General features: G+C 44.6%; 1 protein-coding gene across 1 annotated transcript; it reads right to left on the reverse strand.

The window, feature by feature from the left end:
* Positions 1 to 3,593: 3,593 nt before the first annotated feature.
* On the reverse strand, positions 3,594 to 14,789 carry LOC148097606 (uncharacterized). Its single transcript, XM_087832467.1, has 3 exons — positions 13,153 to 14,789; positions 8,845 to 8,987; positions 3,594 to 5,290 (listed from the first exon to the last, which is right to left on the reverse strand). Exons 1-3 carry the CDS (start codon positions 14,787 to 14,789, stop codon positions 3,594 to 3,596), a joined length of 3,477 nt encoding a protein of 1,158 aa, XP_087688593.1.
* Between the last annotated feature and the right edge of the window lie 3,483 nt (positions 14,790 to 18,272).

An 18,272-nucleotide genomic window follows, 5' to 3' on the forward strand; every position in this document is an offset into this window, starting at 1 on the left:
TTATGAAGTAATCTCAGCTAACGTCAGCTAACAATGTTAGCTTGGTGGCAAGTAGCCTTCATAAATAGTAACAAAAATCACAGAGACATCGAAGATACTGAAGTTTCTCCCATCCCATTCTTCTTATGACGTGGTGTCAGAAATGCATTCCTGCCTGTGCACTGCTGGCTCTGTTGTGCTGGCTCCGGGTCCATTGTGTAATTGACGCCACCAACATTAACAGGACGCTTACATTAGAGCTGTTATTGTGTGTTTTGTTTAGGTTTCTGGCAATCGAAGAATCGAAGAAACTGTATTAATTCCAGAGGGAAGTTGAGTTTTTTAAAAAAAGGGCCACTGGTTGGACATGAACCCACGACAGCCGCTCTCAGCCATACATCATATGATTGCATGGTCATCCATCCGAGCTAAAGCTGCACCCGACTGCATTTAATCACCAAAATTGGAGAAGGGATAGAGAGGACATAGCCTAACATATGAAACAGGAAATGACCACTGTGTGTTCCATTTATTTTAACAAAGTAACTGTATTCTGAATATCACCTATTTAAATGGGAACTGTAATGGAATACACTTACTCATATTTTGCATTTTAAATACTTAACGCTGGTACATGTATTCCATTACTCCCCAACACTGCCCAATGAAACACATTTAGCACTGTGGATAAAAATGATCCAATGTGAAAATGCAATTTGACGCCCAACCCCCATTATCTAACACTTGAAAGAGAAAGAACATGACGAGAGAGGACGACATGAGAGCTTGTCACATTTCACTCACTTATTCTCAGCTCAGCACTTATTCTATCGCTGGGTGTGAGTGGTGTCCCCTGGTGGTCCGCCACAAATACCACCCCCCTCCCAAACACCCAGCAGGGTCCCCCACTAGTCCAGGACGTTGGGCATAAGCAAACTGCCAGAACGGATGAACCTGGAAGGCGGGGAAATGGTAGAGGGAGTCCTAGCCTGAGTATGAGGCCGGCGTGGGCAGCCAGGAAAAGCTGAAGGAACTCGAGCTCCGGTGGTCGAGAGGCGCCGCTAGAGGAAAAACCAGAGTCCAGTAATCCTGTGAGGTGGTCGGCCACGACGGGGGACCTGGGCTAGTGTCACTTGGTTGTCCACCTGAACATTGGCCAGTTTAAGTCTGTCCACACATACAGTCTCCCTATGCCTGCCGAAACCCAAAACAAAGTGCTTCTGGCCTGATTTGAGGACCCCATATGGGCCGTCATAGAGTGGACGCAGCGGTGTCCTATGTGCATCATGCCGGACAAAAACAAACTTTGAACTGTTTGAAGTCTTCGGAACAAAGGTGTCAGGCAGGCGATGGTGCACGGGACCTGGAACACCAAATGAGTCCACTTGCTAGCGAGGGGATAACACCAGGGAATGGGAGCACGGGGAGGGGCTCTCAGGCAAGAATTCCCCGGGGACATGGAGAGGCTGACCGAGGGCCAGTTCAGCTGTAGAGATGCCAGCTCCAGCAAAACCTGGGGTGGCCAACCCAGCCGCTAATAGTCAAAGAAGCGCGGAGCGCAACCTTAAGCGACCTGTGAAACCATCCCATTAGCCTGCAGGTGGTATGCAGTGGTGCGGTGAATCTTGACCCCCAGGCTGTCAGCCCCGAAACATAATGAGGGCCCTGTCGGATGTAATGTCAGTAGGGGGACCACAACGTAAAACCCAAGTCAAGAAAACAACTGGTACCGGTCCGTGGCCCGAGGGTTAGGGACCGCTGCTTTAGTGTGCTTATGGACCTTTGTGCGCATGGAACGCATGCAGCCCATTCCCTAACTGACTTGCGAAGGCCTGGCCAAACAAATGTGGAGCTGACCAGTTTGACAGAGGCCCGGACCACCGGATGCGATGACCCATGCACAGAGTCAAAAACGCGAAGACGCCATGAAACGGGAACCACGGGCCATGAGCGACCAGTCGAAACGTTGCAGACCAGAGGAGGAAAGGTCTGTGCTCCAGCATGAGGCCCGCCGGTGCAGACTGAAGTGCAAAGATGTCCGAGTCACCGCACTGCTTCAGGGCCAATCAGAATGTCCGGCCATCAGTTTGTGCCTTGAAGCTGGGCGATGCAGCAGGACAAGGATCCGAAACACATCAACAAGTCTACAAAACAAACCACTACAAAATAAAAACTTTGGAGTGTCCTAATGAAAGTTTGGACTTAAATGAGACTGAAATACTTTGACATGTCCTTAAACATCCTGTTTATGTCTGAAAACCCTCCAGTGTTTCTAAAATAAATAAAAAGGTTGTGGAATTGCGTAAACAAATTCTGGATTTAAATCAGATTGAGATGCTTTGCTGTGGTTCATTTTTTACATGCAGAATAGTAAAGTGAACCAGAGTCAAATTCCTTTTGTGCACAAACTTGACCAAATAAAGATGATTTTGATTCTGATTCAAGAGATTCTGCAATAAGGAGTCAGCCAAAATTGCTCCATGACAATGCAAAAGACTCATCGTCAGTAACAATAAATTCTTGATTCCTTTTTTTGTTAGTACGAGAGACACAACCTGTTATTAGGTTTGGAGGGTAATTATGTTTTGATATTGAAAAGTGGAGAAAGTGTGAGAGTGAGAGCAAAGGTTTGAATACACAGGTGTGTGTGTGTCTGTGTGTGTGTGTGTGTGTGTGTGTGTGTGTGTGTGTGTGTGTGTGTGTGTGTGTGTGTGTGTGTGTGTAAGGGATTACAAGCTCTCAAGAAAACTGATTATTTATTTTATTTAAGTTTCATTTGTTTTAGTATAATTTAAAAACAAAACAGCAACAAATGGCAGAGATGAGATTATTTTGACTTGGTAAACGTAACAAACAGATTTTGTGTTTGTTGTTACTTTTTCAAAAGTAACAATAACGAAGTTCACCTCCTCTTTAAAGACCGCAGGTGCAAATAGTTTAACGGTCAATGTAAAATATTTCTGAAGGAAATGTTCATGTTTTTTTAGGAAGGCTGTAATCGTTCAAAAACAATGCCACACCACATCCTTCCAGTTCATCTACAGTATAACGTCACAGAAAACATCATCACTGCAAAGCTGGTCTGTCTGCACTGTAGACCTGGCACCCAATCAAAAACATCTGACACTGTTGGGAAAAACAAAAACAAGCAAACACAAAGTGCTGAGATGTTACATAACTGACTTGTTGAAGCCACCTGAGAAAATATTCTTTGGACACAAATACTGTTCTCACTTTTAAAGAGCAAACTCTTAAATATTATGTTTAAAAGAAGATTTAAACCTGTTGCTGGCATAAAATTCAAAATGAGTATATATTCATATAAATAATTCATTTCTTTACAAATATATATACAGGAAGGTCTTGTATTTTCTCTGTCCCAGCCCATGAATTGGAAAACAAAAACCAAAAAAACAATAACTAAATAAAATCAAATAAATATATTCCACTTAAATACATACAAATACAAACACATACATTTATACTTTTTTGTGGAAAAATACTTTATAAATAAAAGTCATCTAGTACAGTGCAGAAATGCTAAAACAGTGATTGTGATAATTTACAGAGAGAAAATAATAATAATAATGTACAGATGTGAGCCAGCTGCTGTATCAAAAACACGTCTGTTTCAGTTTAGTAAACTTAGCAGTGTTTCCAAAGCAGTGAAACCAGAGTCCAGCATAGAGCGGCTGAGTGAATGTGGTCTGGACTCTGTGGAGGAGAGTCATGGTTTCAGAGACGCTGTAGAAGGACAAAATACCTGCTCTGTGATCCAGGTACACTCCTACTCTGGAGGAACGAGGACCTGAGACACGAGTTTGGATGTTGTTGTACTGAAATGTATAACTGTTCTTGAAGCAGTCTAGTGCCCAGGATTTTTCATTACGTCCAAATCTACATTCATTCCCACTCCCTGCTCTGCTGATATTCTTGTATGCGACTGCTACATAAGCTCCTCCCCCTCTCCACTCCACCTCCCAGTAACAACGTCCAGTCAGACTCTCTCTACTCAGAACTTGCCACATTATAGTGAATCTGTCTGAATGATCAGAATAAGACTGTTGTTGATTCATTAATGTTACTTTTCTGTTCCCCTCTGATAATAACAGCTGTTTGTTTGCTGTGTTTGGATCCAGTGTGATTTCACATGAATATTTTAAGAATCCAGCTCTGGTCTTTGGCTCTGGTGGATCTGACAGTAAAACATCCACTTCAGTGACTGTCAGTGAGATGTTTGTCCGTTCCTCTCTCAGAATGTCCTGTAGTTTATCTCTGACCTCTGACACAGCTGCTGTCACATCCTCAAAGTAGCTCAGAGGACGGATATTGATGCTGGATGAGTCTGTAGACTCACTGAGTGCTGACAGTGAGGGGTAGTTGTGTAGAAACTGGATGTGATCCTCTGTGTGTGAGAGCTGCTTCAGCTCAGCATCTTTCCTCTTCAGCTCAGTGATCTCCTGCTCCAGCTTCTCCTGAAGCTCTTTGACTCGACTCACTTCAGTTTCCTGCTGGGATCTGATCTGCTGCTTCACATCAGAGCTTCTTTTCTGGATGAGATGGATCAGCTCAGTGAAGATCTTCTCACTGTGCTCCACTGTTTGATCAGCAGACTGATTGATGGCCTCCACCTCCTGTTGAAGCAGCTTCACATCTTTCTCTCTGTCCTGGATTCTCTGCTGGATGTTTTGTCGACTCACCTCCAGCTCTCTCTGCCTCTCAGTCCTTTCTGCTGCAGCTGAGACTGTGTCGTGGCCTTTATGTTCATCCACAGAGCAGAGATAACAGATACTCTGCTGATCAGTACGGCAGAACATCTTCATCACCTCATCATGACGAGAGCAGATGTTCTCCTGGAGCTTCTTGGAGGGCTCCACCAGCTTGTGTTTCTTGAATGTAGGTGAATCATAATGAGTCTGAAGGTGTTTCTCACAGTAAGATGCCAGACAGAATAAACAGGACTTGAAGGCTTTCATTTTTCTTCCAGTGCAGACATCACAGGCCACATCTTCAGGTCCAGCATAGCAGTGATCAGCAGGAGCAGCTTGGAGTCCAGTCTTCTTCAGCTCCTCCACTAAATCTGCTAACATGGTGTTTTTCACCAGGACAGGCCTCGCTGTGAAAGTCTGTCTGCACTGAGGGCAGCTGTAGATTTTCTTCTTTTCCTCTTCATCCCAGAAGCTTTTAATACAGTTCATGCAGTAGCTGTGTCCACAGGGATTAGTCACCGGATCCTTCAGTAGATCCAAACAGACTGAACAGCAGATTTTTGTTTGATCCATTCGATTCATCTGCTGTGCCGTTTCACCGTCTCTCAGTGACTGTCAGACAGTTTCACTTCCTCTGAACAGAAACAACCTCTGTGCTCTGAAGGGAAACAGATCTCTGCTCTTGTTCACCTCCTACAGGAAATGAGGCTCACCAGCAACTGCATTTACACCATGTTGTTTAGACCCATCCTGATACAGACACATCTATGAAGGGAGGCACTAAAGAAATATCCTGGCAGTGACAAGAGCCAGGGTGTGATCTGTTTATTACAAAGTATTAGAAGTGAGGCAGTAACGAGTCATAAAATGCTTATTGCCAGGGTGTGTTATGCTTGATTTACTGCTTCCAGTAAAAACTGCAACCTAGTTAAAGTTTGATAGCTGCACTTGGTATTTAGTCATTCCCAGGAAGTTCATTTATAGTCTTTTTTTAAATTTTAAGTAATTCAAAAGTTCATTGTAAATGTTGTAAATTTAGTTTATTTAACATGAAACAAATCCATCTCTACTGGCGCTGTTGGTGTTTCATCAACAACCATAGATTTTTTGGTCTGTTTATTGTGTACCTTCTTATCATCTTGTCACAGCTGGGGCAGCAGTCGTGTGGAGATGAGAAGGAGGATCCAAGTAGCAGACAGCGGCGGTGACGAGAGTGGAACAGAGCAAAGCAAGAGCCCCCAGGAGTCCAAAACATAGTTCAGGGGCCCAGCCCGGAGGTTGCCAGTTCAGTAGTTTGTCGCCAAGCCCTCTCGGAGGCCGGCTGCGTGGAAGATGGCGGTGACATGGCCAGAGCAAATCCGGAGACCGACCGCCCGGAAGGCAGCAGTGGCGACACTGTTCCCGGAGGACGTCCATGATGGTGATGATGCCCCACAAGCGGCCTGGAAGATGGCCGACGATGTTAAGGCGGCAGACGTGGACCAGAGGGTGGCGTGACACCCGCAGTACCAGGCGAGGCTGAAGCTGCAGGCGAGGCTGATGCTGAAGCTGGACCAGATGAGGCTGATTCTGAGGCTGGACCAGGCGAGGCTGATTCTGAGGCTGGACCAGGCGAGGCTGATTCTGAGGCTGGACCAGATGAGGCTGATTCTGAGGCTGGACCAGGCGAGGCTGATTCTGAGGCTGGACCAGGCGAGGCTGATTCTGAGGCTGCACCAGGCGAGGCTGATTCTGAGGCTGGACCAGGCGAGGCTGATACTGAGGCTGGACCAGACGAGGATCAGGCTGAAGCTGCAGGCGAGGCTGATGCTGAAGCTGGACCAGATGAGGCTGATTCTGAGGCTGGACCAGGCGAGGCTGATTCTGAGGCTGGACCAGGCGAGGCTGATTCTGAGGCTGGACCAGGCGAGGCTGATTCTGAGGCTGGACCAGACGAGGCTGATACTGAGGCTGCACCAGGCGAGGCTGATTCTGAGGCTGGACCAGGCAAGGCTGATTCTGAGGCTGGACCAGGCGAGGCTGATTCTGAGGCTGGACCAGACGAGGCTGATACTGAGGCTGCACCAGGCGAGGCTGATTCTGAGGCTGGACCAGGCGAGGCTGATTCTGAGGCTGGACCAGGCGAGGCTGATACTGAGGCTGGACCAGACGAGGCTGATTCTGAGGCTGCACCAGGCGAGGCTGATTCTGAGGCTGGACCAGGCGAGGCTGATTCTGAGGCTGGACCAGGCGAGGCTGATTCTGAGGCTGGACCAGACGAGGATGAGGCTGAAGCTGCAGGTGAGGCTGATGCTGAGGCTGGACCAGATGAGGCTGATGCTGAGGCTGGACAAGGCGAGGCTGATTCTGAGGCTGGACCAGGCGAGGCTGATGCTGAGGCTGGACCAGACGAGGATGAGGCTGAAGCTGCAGGTGAGGCTGATGCTGAGGCTGGACGAGGTGAGGCTGATGCTGAGGCTGGACCAGGTGAGGCTGATGCTGAGGCTGCACCAGGCGAGGATGAGGCTGAAGCAGCAGGCGAGGATGAGGAAACCGTCGGTGGTGGCGCTGCAGGCGACACCTTGGAAGCTGCAGGTGGTGTTGATGGCCGGACAGCAAAGCTGCAGGCAACAGTGATGGCTTGACAGACTGTTCGGAACCCCCAGCAAAGCTGCAGGCAACAGTGATGGCTTGACGGGCTCTTCGGACCCCCCAGCGAAAACAGTCACAGAACCAGCAGACACAGAGACCTCTGGTTCACACGAAACAAAACCAGCAGGCACGTGGGCCTCTGGCACACATGGATCAGACTGCAGCTGCGCAGAGCACTGACCCTGCTCAGGCAGCAACAGCCGGGTGCAGTCCTCAGCTGGCTTCTTAGCCTCCAGGGGTCCAGAGTCGGCTGAGGGTTGACTCAAGGTCAGCTCAAGGTCTTCACCATGAAGGACGCTTACAATGACTGTGTCATCTGCATATCTAATGAAATGCCTGTTGGCCTGTGTACTGCGACAGTCGTTAGAGTACAAAATATATAGTAGAGGAAACAGACAACAACCCTGTGGTGAACCAGTAGAAGAATTAAGCTGTTTGGAAAAACAGCCATTTACTCTGAGATCTGTCAGTTAAAAAGTGTAAAATCCAACCAATCAGATAAAAAATCAAGTTTAAACTGGTTCAGAAGTTTATCAGCTAAAAGATGTGGCTGGATAGTATTAAAAGTTGAAGAAAAATCTATAAATAAGAGCCGAGCATGAGCTTTGGTGGCATCAAGATGGCAATATAGGAAATTTAACAGAGTGACCACTGCATCATCAACACATCTACAAAAGCCTGGATGCAAACTGTAGTGGAACGATAAGCTTTTCTATCTGCTGCAGGAAATCCTTCCTGATAAGTTTTTCAAAGGACTTCATTACTAAAGATGTTAAAGCGACAGGCCTAAAATCATTTAATGATGTAGGTTTTGTGGTCTTAGTGACTGGAGAAATAATTGATTTTTTTCATACCTCTGGAACCTTCTGTTGCTGAAGTGATAAAACAAAGATATAAAAAAATAATACTGCATAATTGCTCAGCACATGTTTTAAGCACCTGGTCACATATATTATCAGGGTCTGGACTTTTATTAGTCTTAGTCGTTTTAAAAAGATTTTCCACCCTTCTTTCATCAAAGAACAAAGCTGGGGGAGCTCTGGTACACTCTTTTAACAAATCTAATGTGTTGCTAAAATTATAATTATCATTAAATCTCAAATAAAATCTGTTCAGCTCATTGGCAAACTGAGAGTCTGAACTAAAACCAGGGAGACTTATCTTATTACAGTCACTGTAACAGTGACCAGTCATGGGTTTCATACCTGTCCAGGCAACCCTTAAGTTATTGCTACCCATCTCAGCCTCTGCCTTATCCTTGTATTTCATTTTGGCTTTTTTTAAATTTCAGATCTGATCTCCTGCCTAATTTCTCTTACCTTAGAGATATTCCCTTTTTAGCTTTTTTCCTTTCATGAATCAGGCTCATAAGAGCTTTTGAAGACCATGATTTCTTGTTAGGGGAAAAAAAGCACAACTTTTGAAGGAATAATCATATCTCTGCAAAAGGAGATAAAGCTGCAGACAACATCAGTCAGTTCATTAATGTCTGTGGATGATTCTGTAAACACCAACCAGTCTGTACAGTCAAAGTAGCCCTGCAGGGCTAAAGAGGCGTCGTCACTCCAAACCTTCATGTGGTGTTTCCTCACCTTCTCTCTCCTCAGCACAGTCTTATAAACTGGCAGGAGATGCACCGTGTTGTGGTCCGAGGATCTGAGGGCGGGCCTGACACAGACGTATATGCAGCTTTTATGGAACCATAACATAGATTCAGAGTCTTATTGAAGCATGTGGGACAGTTCACATACTGATAAAAACTGCCCAATATTTTCTTCAAGTCACAGCGATTAACGTCCCCCAGAACAATATTCGGGGCCTCAGGAGAGAGAGATTGGAGTGAGTGGATAACGTTGGAGATGGTGTCAGTCGCATTCTTTGGATTCGCATCAGGATGGATGTAAATGACGGTGACGTTGATCTGCGGGAATTCCCTTGGCAGGTAAAACAGCCTCATAGACACAGAGAGGAGCTCAAGACACACCTGTTTTCGGACAGTAACGTTTTTACACCATTTCTGATTAATATACAAACGCACTTCTCCTCCGTGAGATTTCTGGGTAACTCTGGGGTCTCCATCCAAACGTATGGGGAACCCAAAGCCATTTAGTTCCAGAGAAGAATTAGGATCAGAATCCCTGAGCCAAGCCTCTGTGAATGCCATAAGACATGTATCTCTGTAGTCACGTAAATGTGCGACATTCAAATTCAGTTCATCCAATTTACTCCTCAGAGACTGCACATTAGCCGGAATTATTGATGGCAAAGGAATACGATTGTATCGTATTTGCTTCCTCAATCGCTGACGTAGACCTCCATTCTTACCCCACTTCCTTGTTTTGACTCTATTAAAATCAAAAGTGTTCCTGTGATTAGAGGATAATCCAGGGCTGGAAAACACTGAAGGGTGAAAAGAATCCAGAGACGGGCAGTTCCACCGAAGATCCAAAAGAAACTCCCGTGAGTATGTAATTGTTTGTGCATGTCAATGACTCCAAACAACCATCAGGATTGCCAATAAAACCATGCGAAATAAAAACCCCATCTTCATTAAAAGAGAAAGTTCCACAAAGCACAAGCCAATGCTTTGGGATTTCCTCAGGCTCAAAATAAAATAAAAAACATAACTCAATAAAGAATAAAAGTAAGTTAAAACACTGACAGGCAGAAACAACCACAAGAGCAGCACCCTTCCAGTTGACAGTTTGATCCTCTTTGATGAGTCAAAGCATGCCAACACAGGTGCAATTGTCAGTGTTCTTTTGAGATGTTCCCACTCACTTTCATGCTTAGCTGTCCACTTGAACTCATGCTCTTTATGAAGGAGCTCATGAATACAGGATGTGTTTGCAGCCTGGTTGGGAATGAATTTACAGATGAAGTTCACCGCTCCCATTACGCGTAGCACTCCTGTCCTATCAGGGGGCCTTGGCATGTCCAGTATTGCCTTGACTTTATCTTGGTCCAGCTGAACACCTTCTGCTGAGAGCTTGTCTCCCAGAAACACAATTTCTTGCACTCCAAACTGGCATTTGGAGTGCACATCTCTGCACATGCTCTGCTCAAGTGTCACTATGGCTGATGATATAATCCATGTGTGGACGCAGCACCCAGTCCATGAGTCATTGGATAGTGGCTTAGGCTCCCAACAAGCCAAATGAAAGTGTGATAAATTGAAACAAACCATTCAGAGTGGAGAAATATCTTTTTTCCTTAGACTCTGGAGACAAAGGCATCTGTCAGTAGCCCTCGGTTAAATCCAGTGTCTTGAGAAAGCGAGCAGTGCCTAACCGTTCCAGGAGTTTCTTGAGTCGGGGCATTGGGTAAGCATCAAACTGAGACACACTCATTCACCTTGTGGTAGTTGACAGAAACAAACAGACCCATCTGTCTTCACTTACAAGAACTATGGGGCTATACCACTCACTGTGCGGCTCTTTTATTACTCCCAGCATCAGTATTTCAGCCAATTCTCTCTAAATAATTTGTCTTTTAAGTTCAGGTAACCAGTAGGGCCGTGAACGCAGCGTCACACCAGGGCGGGTTATAAAATGGTGCTCTGTGAGAGCTGTACGGTCGGGCAGGGGGAGAACACATCTGCAAAAAGCTGCTGCAATGCAGCAACATCTGCTCTCTGGACCTGCGTGAGATGGTCATCACAATGGACAACGCAACTGAAAAATTACAACACATATTAAAAATGTATGTAGCAGTCTCATCTGCCATATGTTTGTTTATATACTGACCAAGAAACTCTCTCAGTGTTTCTGTTTGTTTCCATCCTCACAGTCAGTCACAGCCATCACACAGCATCAGGAAACATCTCTATGATTTAGAAAAGAAAACAGTCGTTCTAAACACAGTGACAGAGGACTGATGACTTCACTAATTGTACACATATGTACATGCACTGTGTTGCATAGCACAAAAAAGACTCAACTTATAAAATGTATATTTCATTGGAATTAAACAATTTCTGACTTTCGGACTGAAATTGAAGGCTTTCACATCCACGGTTGATCACAGAGTCAAAGTCCTTTATACACAGTCCTTCAAGTACAGATAATACAGGAAGATAGAGATCCTAAAAACACAGTTAAAGTAGCCAATAATGTGTTACATATAATTCATTTTAAGCTTATGTTCAGTTTTAAAATGTTCTCTGCAATAAAAGTTGTTACTCTCTGAAAAACCATCAGAGCTTCAACACCTGGTATATTACTCAGTAAACAAAACCAAAAAGTTAAAGGCAGACATCTGAAAACAAGACGTCACTGATCAACAACGTGACAGAACGAGAGTCAACAGTTTACTGTCAGTCAGAGTTTGATCATTAACAGGGAGCAGCAGGGTACAAAAGTCACGCAGAGTAGCTGAAAGTATCCAAGTACATGTAAAACTGTCCTTTATACTTTCAGGGACTTTAATCAATAATCATTTTTTCTACTTATGTGCTGTTTTGCACTTCTTGCAGCTGAAATTGTGGCACAACCTTCAGGTTAAGTTTTAAATAAAAACAACAACAACTTGTTTTCCCCCTCTCACAAAAAGCAGCTGTTGCTCAGCGCCACTTCAGATGTAAATGAATTTTTAGAAACTCAAACAAAGTCAAGTTTCCAGAAAGTGTAACATTTTTTTCACTCCCATTAAAAATCTCACAGCCGCTGATATTCATCTGTGAACATTTGCTAACCAGTAAAAATCTAACTATACATGCTGCTGGCCAGTTCAGCTCCATCTTCACCAGTTGTGACAGTTAAAATGATGCTTAGAGGTCAGATATGACACAATTTATCACATTCATGATTTTTCCTGTGGTGAGCAAATCCACACTGTAATTGAATCTGTTCTTTTAGAGAAAAGGTATAAATGAGGGGTGTCAAACATAAGGCTCGTGGGTCAGATTCGGCATGAAAAATTCTCCATCTGACCCGCTGGATGGCTCTTTCAGTCGAGCATATTGCATTAACTGATTAAAGATACACAACTATCACCTTTCAAAAGACACGGACAAGTCAGCCAGTAATGGGAAACACATGATGCATTTAAAGTTTATGTTCAACTGTAAAATATTCTCTGTAATGTAAATTGTTCTGCTCTCTGACAAACCATCAGAGGTGCAGCACGTGTATCATTTGGTGTTTGAAGCAGAAACAAAAGCAAAGAGTTAAAGGAGTTAAAGTGAAGAAAGTTGAAAGGTCACAGAGCGACTGCTGAATCTTCTGCTCTAAACATGAACTCTGAACTTTGTGATGCTTCAGGAGCAAAACTGCTTCAGTTATTCTCTCAGATTAGTTTCATATTTTCTGCATCAGATTTGAGTGAGATCCTGGAATGAAGACAGAAGAAAAGACTTTGTTCAAAGTTTGATTTATAGTCAAACCTTCCAGTTTATTCACACAATAAAACATCAACACAATATATGAATTCATTCATTAAAATCACAGTTTTTCCTCATTTGTTTGATGATTTTGACAAAAACAAACACAAACACACACACATGGTCTGCCATACTCATAAAGAGAAATGTGGACATTTTTCAATACAAATATTCCAGAAACATTTAGAGGATAGAGAAGTTTACATTTTCATGTGGAGAAATATTTTAGTAAATCAAAATGATGATGAGCAGTGATAGCCTCCATAAACAGTCACAGGAAAGATTTCCTTTAAAAACTCAGAAACATCAAGAGAACAACTAGAAGATGTGGAGGTACCACCCATAATGTTTGACTGACAGCTGATCTCTGTGCAGAAATGATGGAGAGAAAATAAAATGAAACTAAAATACAGATTTAAACCCACAATATGAAAGACTTCAGTCTATTTCAATTTAATCAACTCAGCTGTGGCTCCATAGTAAGCACTCAGTCCAGCATAGAGCGGCTGAGTGAATGTGGTCTGGACTCTGTGGAGGAGAGTCATGGTTTCAGAGACGCTGTAGAAGGACAAAATACCTGCTCTGTGATCCAGGTACACTCCTACTCTGGAGGAACGAGGACCTGAGACACGAGTTTGGATGGTGTTGTACCGAAATGTATAACTGTTGTTGTCACAAATTAATGCCCAAGATTTGTCATTAAATCCAAATACACTCCCTGTTCTGCTGATATTCTTGTATGCGACTGCTACATAAACTCCTCTCCCTCTCCACTCCACCTCCCAGTAACAACGTCCAGTCAGACTCTCTCTACTCAGGACCTGACACCATCCAGTGAATCTGTCTGGATGATCAGAATAAGACTGTTGTTCCATCCGTGTTACTTTTCTGTTCCCCTCTGATAATAACAGCCATGTGTTTGCTGTGTTTGGATCCAGTGTGATTTCACATGAATATTTTAAGAATCCAGCTCTGGTCTTTGGCTCTGGTGGATCTGACAGTAAAACATCCACTTCAGTGACTGTCAGTGAGATGTTTGTCCGTTCCTCTCTCAGAATGTCCTGTAGTTTATCTCTGACCTCTGACACAGCTGCTGTCACATCCTCAAAGTAGCTCAGAGGACGGATATTGATGCTGGATGAGTCTGTAGACTCACTGAGTGCTGACAGTGAGGGGTAGTTGTGTAGAAACTGGATGTGATCCTCTGTGTGTGAGAGCTGCTTCAGCTCAGCATCTTTCCTCTTCAGCTCAGTGATCTCCTGCTCCAGCTTCTCCTGAAGCTCTTTGACTCGACTCACTTCAGTTTCCTGCTGGGATCTGATCTGCTGCTTCACATCAGAGCTTCTTTTCTGGATGAGATGGATCAGCTCAGTGAAGATCTTCTCACTGTGCTCCACTGTTTGATCAGCAGACTGATTGATGGCCTCCACCTCCTGTTGAAGCAGCTTCACATCTTTCTCTCTGTCCTGGATTCTCTGCTGGATGTTTTGTCGACTCACCTCCAGCTCTCTCTGCCTCTCAGTCCTTTCTGCTGCAGCTGAGACTGTGTCGTGGCCTTTATGTTCATCCACAGAGCAGAGATAACAGATACTCTGCTGATCAGTACGGCAGAACATCTTCATCACCTCATCATGACGAGAGCAGATGTTCTCCTGGAGCTTCTTGGAGGGCTCCACCAGCTTGTGTTTCTTTAATTGAACCACATCATAATGAGGCTGAAGGTGTTTCACACAATAAGAGACCAAACACACCAGACAGGATTTCACAGCCTTTAGCTTGATGCCAGAGCACAGATCACAGGCCACATCTTCAGGTCCAGCATAGCAGTGATCAGCAGGAGCAGCTTGGAGTCCAGTCTTCTTCAGCTCCTCCACTAAATCTGCTAACATGGTGTTTTTCACCAGGACAGGCCTCGCTGTGAAAGTCTGTCTGCACTGAGGGCAGCTGTAGATTTTCTTCTTTTCCTCTTCATCCCAGAAGCTTTTAATACAGTTCATGCAGTAGCTGTGTCCACAGGGAATAGTCACCGGATCCTTCAGTAGATCCAAACAGACTGAACAGCAGATTTTTGTTTGATCCATTTGATTCATGTGCTGTGCCGTTTCACCGTCTCTCAGTGACTGTCAGACAGTTTCACTTCCTCTGAACAGAAACAACCTCTGTGCTCTGAAGGGAAACAGATCTCTGCTTTTTTTCACCTCCTACAGGAAATGAGGCTCACCAGCAACTGCATTTACACCATGTTGTTTAGACCCATCCTGATACAGACACATCTGTGAAGGGAGGCAACAACAAGTCATAAAATGCTTATTTTATGAGTTCCAGGGTGTGTTCTGTTTCTTTTACAGTATGTAGTAAAGAACTTTGACCTACCTAACCTTGTTAATTTTTAACTTAGCTTCTACAAAATGTCTTGTGTTAATGAGTTAATGAAAGTGTACTTCTTGATTGATTTAAGTTAAAAGGAAATCATTTTCTTTCAGCACATAGACACAGCATGGTGGTATAAGGACACTGACAAAATTATGTAAAAAGCTGCATCTGGTTAGAAGGAAAAAACAAAAACACACAAACTTGGAAGCGTTAGCTGGATTGTACAAAATGACAATGCACAGATGCGAGGATAACCATGGTTACACCCTTGTGGATTAAAGAGGTTTTGTATTTTGTAACACAGGACAGGATAAGATCAATTTGTTTCAGTAACTCTTCTAAATAAGGCATTTTGTAGAGCGTTTAACTCTTGGTTCACTCCAAACTCCTCAGTAATCTCTGGACTCTGGTCACCGCTACAAAGTTTACACTCTCCTCCTACAAGCGTCTCTCTGGATTCAGTCATCGCTCTGCTCCTACCTGCCTGTCTTCCTGCCCGCCGTTCTCTCTGGAAAATCTGGAGCTCAGCACCAGGCAGGGGCAGATCTAGAGGGGTATTATGGGGTGGCATGTGCTACACTAAAATGATCACTTGCCACCCTAGTTTTGCATATGACAGTGTTCTTTATTAAAACAAGATAGGATTAACACTTTGAGCCTAGATACAGTTAACACTGAATTTAAAACTAAATATATTAAATGTTAAGTGTTAAATACACACACACATATATATATATATATATATATATATATATATATATATATATATATATAAAAGACATGCTTTTTGCTATCATCACGTTTTGTTTTTTGTTTTTAAAGTATTTTCTAAGGACGGCACAAAAACAGTAAAGAAAGACAAAAACACGTCTTTCCTATTGGTGGAAAAATGTACCATGTCAACCAATAAAAAACAGTCAACATGTCGGATTGGGTGTTTTAGGGAGAGGGGAAAGTTTTGGGAGTGAGGTCAGAGAGACAGAGCGAGCGAGTGAGAGAAAGAGAGACAGTTTTGAGATGTGGGAGATTTGTGACGTTCAGCGTGGAGTGTATAGTTAGTGTGTTGTGTTATTCAATTATACACGGGTCCACTGTACGATTCATAACCACGCTTTATTTTCTTGTTCTTGCTCTGCCCCCACATAACATAACATTCTATACAAAAACACACCGGTCTCGCCCTCTAGCTGCCATCAGCCTAACTACACTGACCGGCTCCATTAACATCTACTGTACAATGCAATTACACCACATCTCCCCTTTCTAGAATCAATGGGTAGACTACCATTGACTCACCAGACCTTAGAGGGTTATTCTGCCTCTGTGGCTGGAAGGTCTGGTCCTGCGCTTACCTGCAAGGAATACTATATAACGAAAATCGTAACTCTAATTAACCCGTTAAGTAACACAAATTCTTACATGCTAACTCGTCACACCCCCTGCATTTCCCAACCTCTGAACATGCATATTTGAATATGACAACCTTTTAGCTTTTACACTTTTACCCTTACTGTGCAAAGAATACTACGAAAGAGGGGTATTCTTGTGTAAAACTGTCCTTTCCATCTGATCCGTCACAAGTCCAATCTGGTTGGTCTCAAAACCACTCTTCCGGATCTGGTTCTGGGTGTAGATGGAAGCTCTGGAGAAACTGTCTCTGGCACATCCGTGGAGCACTGCTCCCCGGCTTCTGCAGATTCTGGCTCCCCATTATTGCTCTCAGTTTGGTCTGGAGACTGTTTCATGGGAACAAAATGAGGACGATTCCGCCTAATTGTCCCACGAGGTCCCTCCACGAGATATGATCGTGGTGTGGAGTGGCTGCCAATAACGGTGCCACTGGCTCTCTGGTCTGTTATCCACACTTTTTGGTCTGGAGTGAGCCTGTCGAGGCTGCGTGCGCGATGGCGAAGGTTATATGACTGTGCCTCTTTAGTCCTCCTCTCCTTTTCCCTCCGGGCGACAAACACACTATCAGGAAGTGCGGGGTCAAGCAGAGATGGCAGTATTGGCACTGTGGTGCGAAGCCGTCTCCCCATCAAGAGTTGGGCTGGACTATAGCCATTCTGCAGTGGGGTGGCTCTGTAAGCGAGCAGAGCCAAGTGTGGCTCAGCAGTTTCCGCAATAGATTCTTGACAGTCTTAACTGCTCGTTCGGCTTCGCCATTGCTTTGGGGATATTTCGGGCTGCTTGTGATGTGACGGAAGCCATACACTTTTGCAAATGTCTCAAAAGCTGCCCCTGAAAACTGTGGCCCATTATCTGTTACCAGCTGCTCGGGGATCCCATGACGTGCAAAAATCCCTTTGAGATGATGGATCGCGTCCTCTGACCTTGAAGGTGTGAGAGGGGCAATCTCAACAAATCTTGAGGCATAATCCACAACAAGAAGGTAGGTTTTCCCTCTCAGCATAAACAGATCGGCTCCTAGCTTTTGCCACGGCCGCCCCGGATACTGTGATGGCATCAGCGGTTCTGTGTGGTTTTCTCTCTCTTGGCAACATGTCCGACAGTTAAGGACAAGCTCATTTATCTGCTGGCTTAGCCCTGGCCACCAAACCGACTGTCATGCCCGCTCTCTGCACTTAACCACTCCCTGGTGACCTTCGTGTAGTCTGGTGAGCACATCATTTCTCATAGTTGCAGGTATAACCAACCTGTCCCCTTTGATTAGCAGACCATCATATACGGTGAGGAACGCCCGTTCTGCCCAGTACAGTCTTAGCGCTGGTTTGCTGTTGAAATGTGTGGGCCATCCTTCCTCACACAGCTGCATCACGCGACCACATACGCTGTCCCTCTTCAGCTCTTCTCTCAGCTGCTCCAAGAAATTGTTGCTAGCTGGCAGATTGTCCATCAACATGTCCACGTAAATATTTGTGCTCTCCAACGACTCCTTGTCTTGAAGTGTTTCTTTTGCTTTCACTGGAGATCGTGAGAGCGTGTCAGCTGTCCACGGGTGTTTGCCTGGTACACGCGAAATCGAGTAGGAATATCGCATGAGGCGCATCCTAAAGCGTTGAATTCTGGGAGGGAGCGCATCCAGAGTTTGTGCCCCCAGCAGACTTAGCAGCGGCTTATGGTCTGTCTCCATTTGAAAGTGTTTGCCAATAAGAAAGTTGCGGAACCGCTCACAAGCCCAGGTCAGACCTAAAGCCTCCTTTTCAACCTGAGCGTATCTCTGTTCTGTTGCAGTGAGG

The sequence above is a fragment of the Neolamprologus brichardi genome, chromosome 18 (assembly GCF_056152115.1).
Source record: "Neolamprologus brichardi isolate AB-2024 chromosome 18, ASM5615211v1, whole genome shotgun sequence".
In the NCBI taxonomy this organism is placed as follows: Eukaryota; Metazoa; Chordata; class Actinopteri; order Cichliformes; family Cichlidae; genus Neolamprologus; species Neolamprologus brichardi.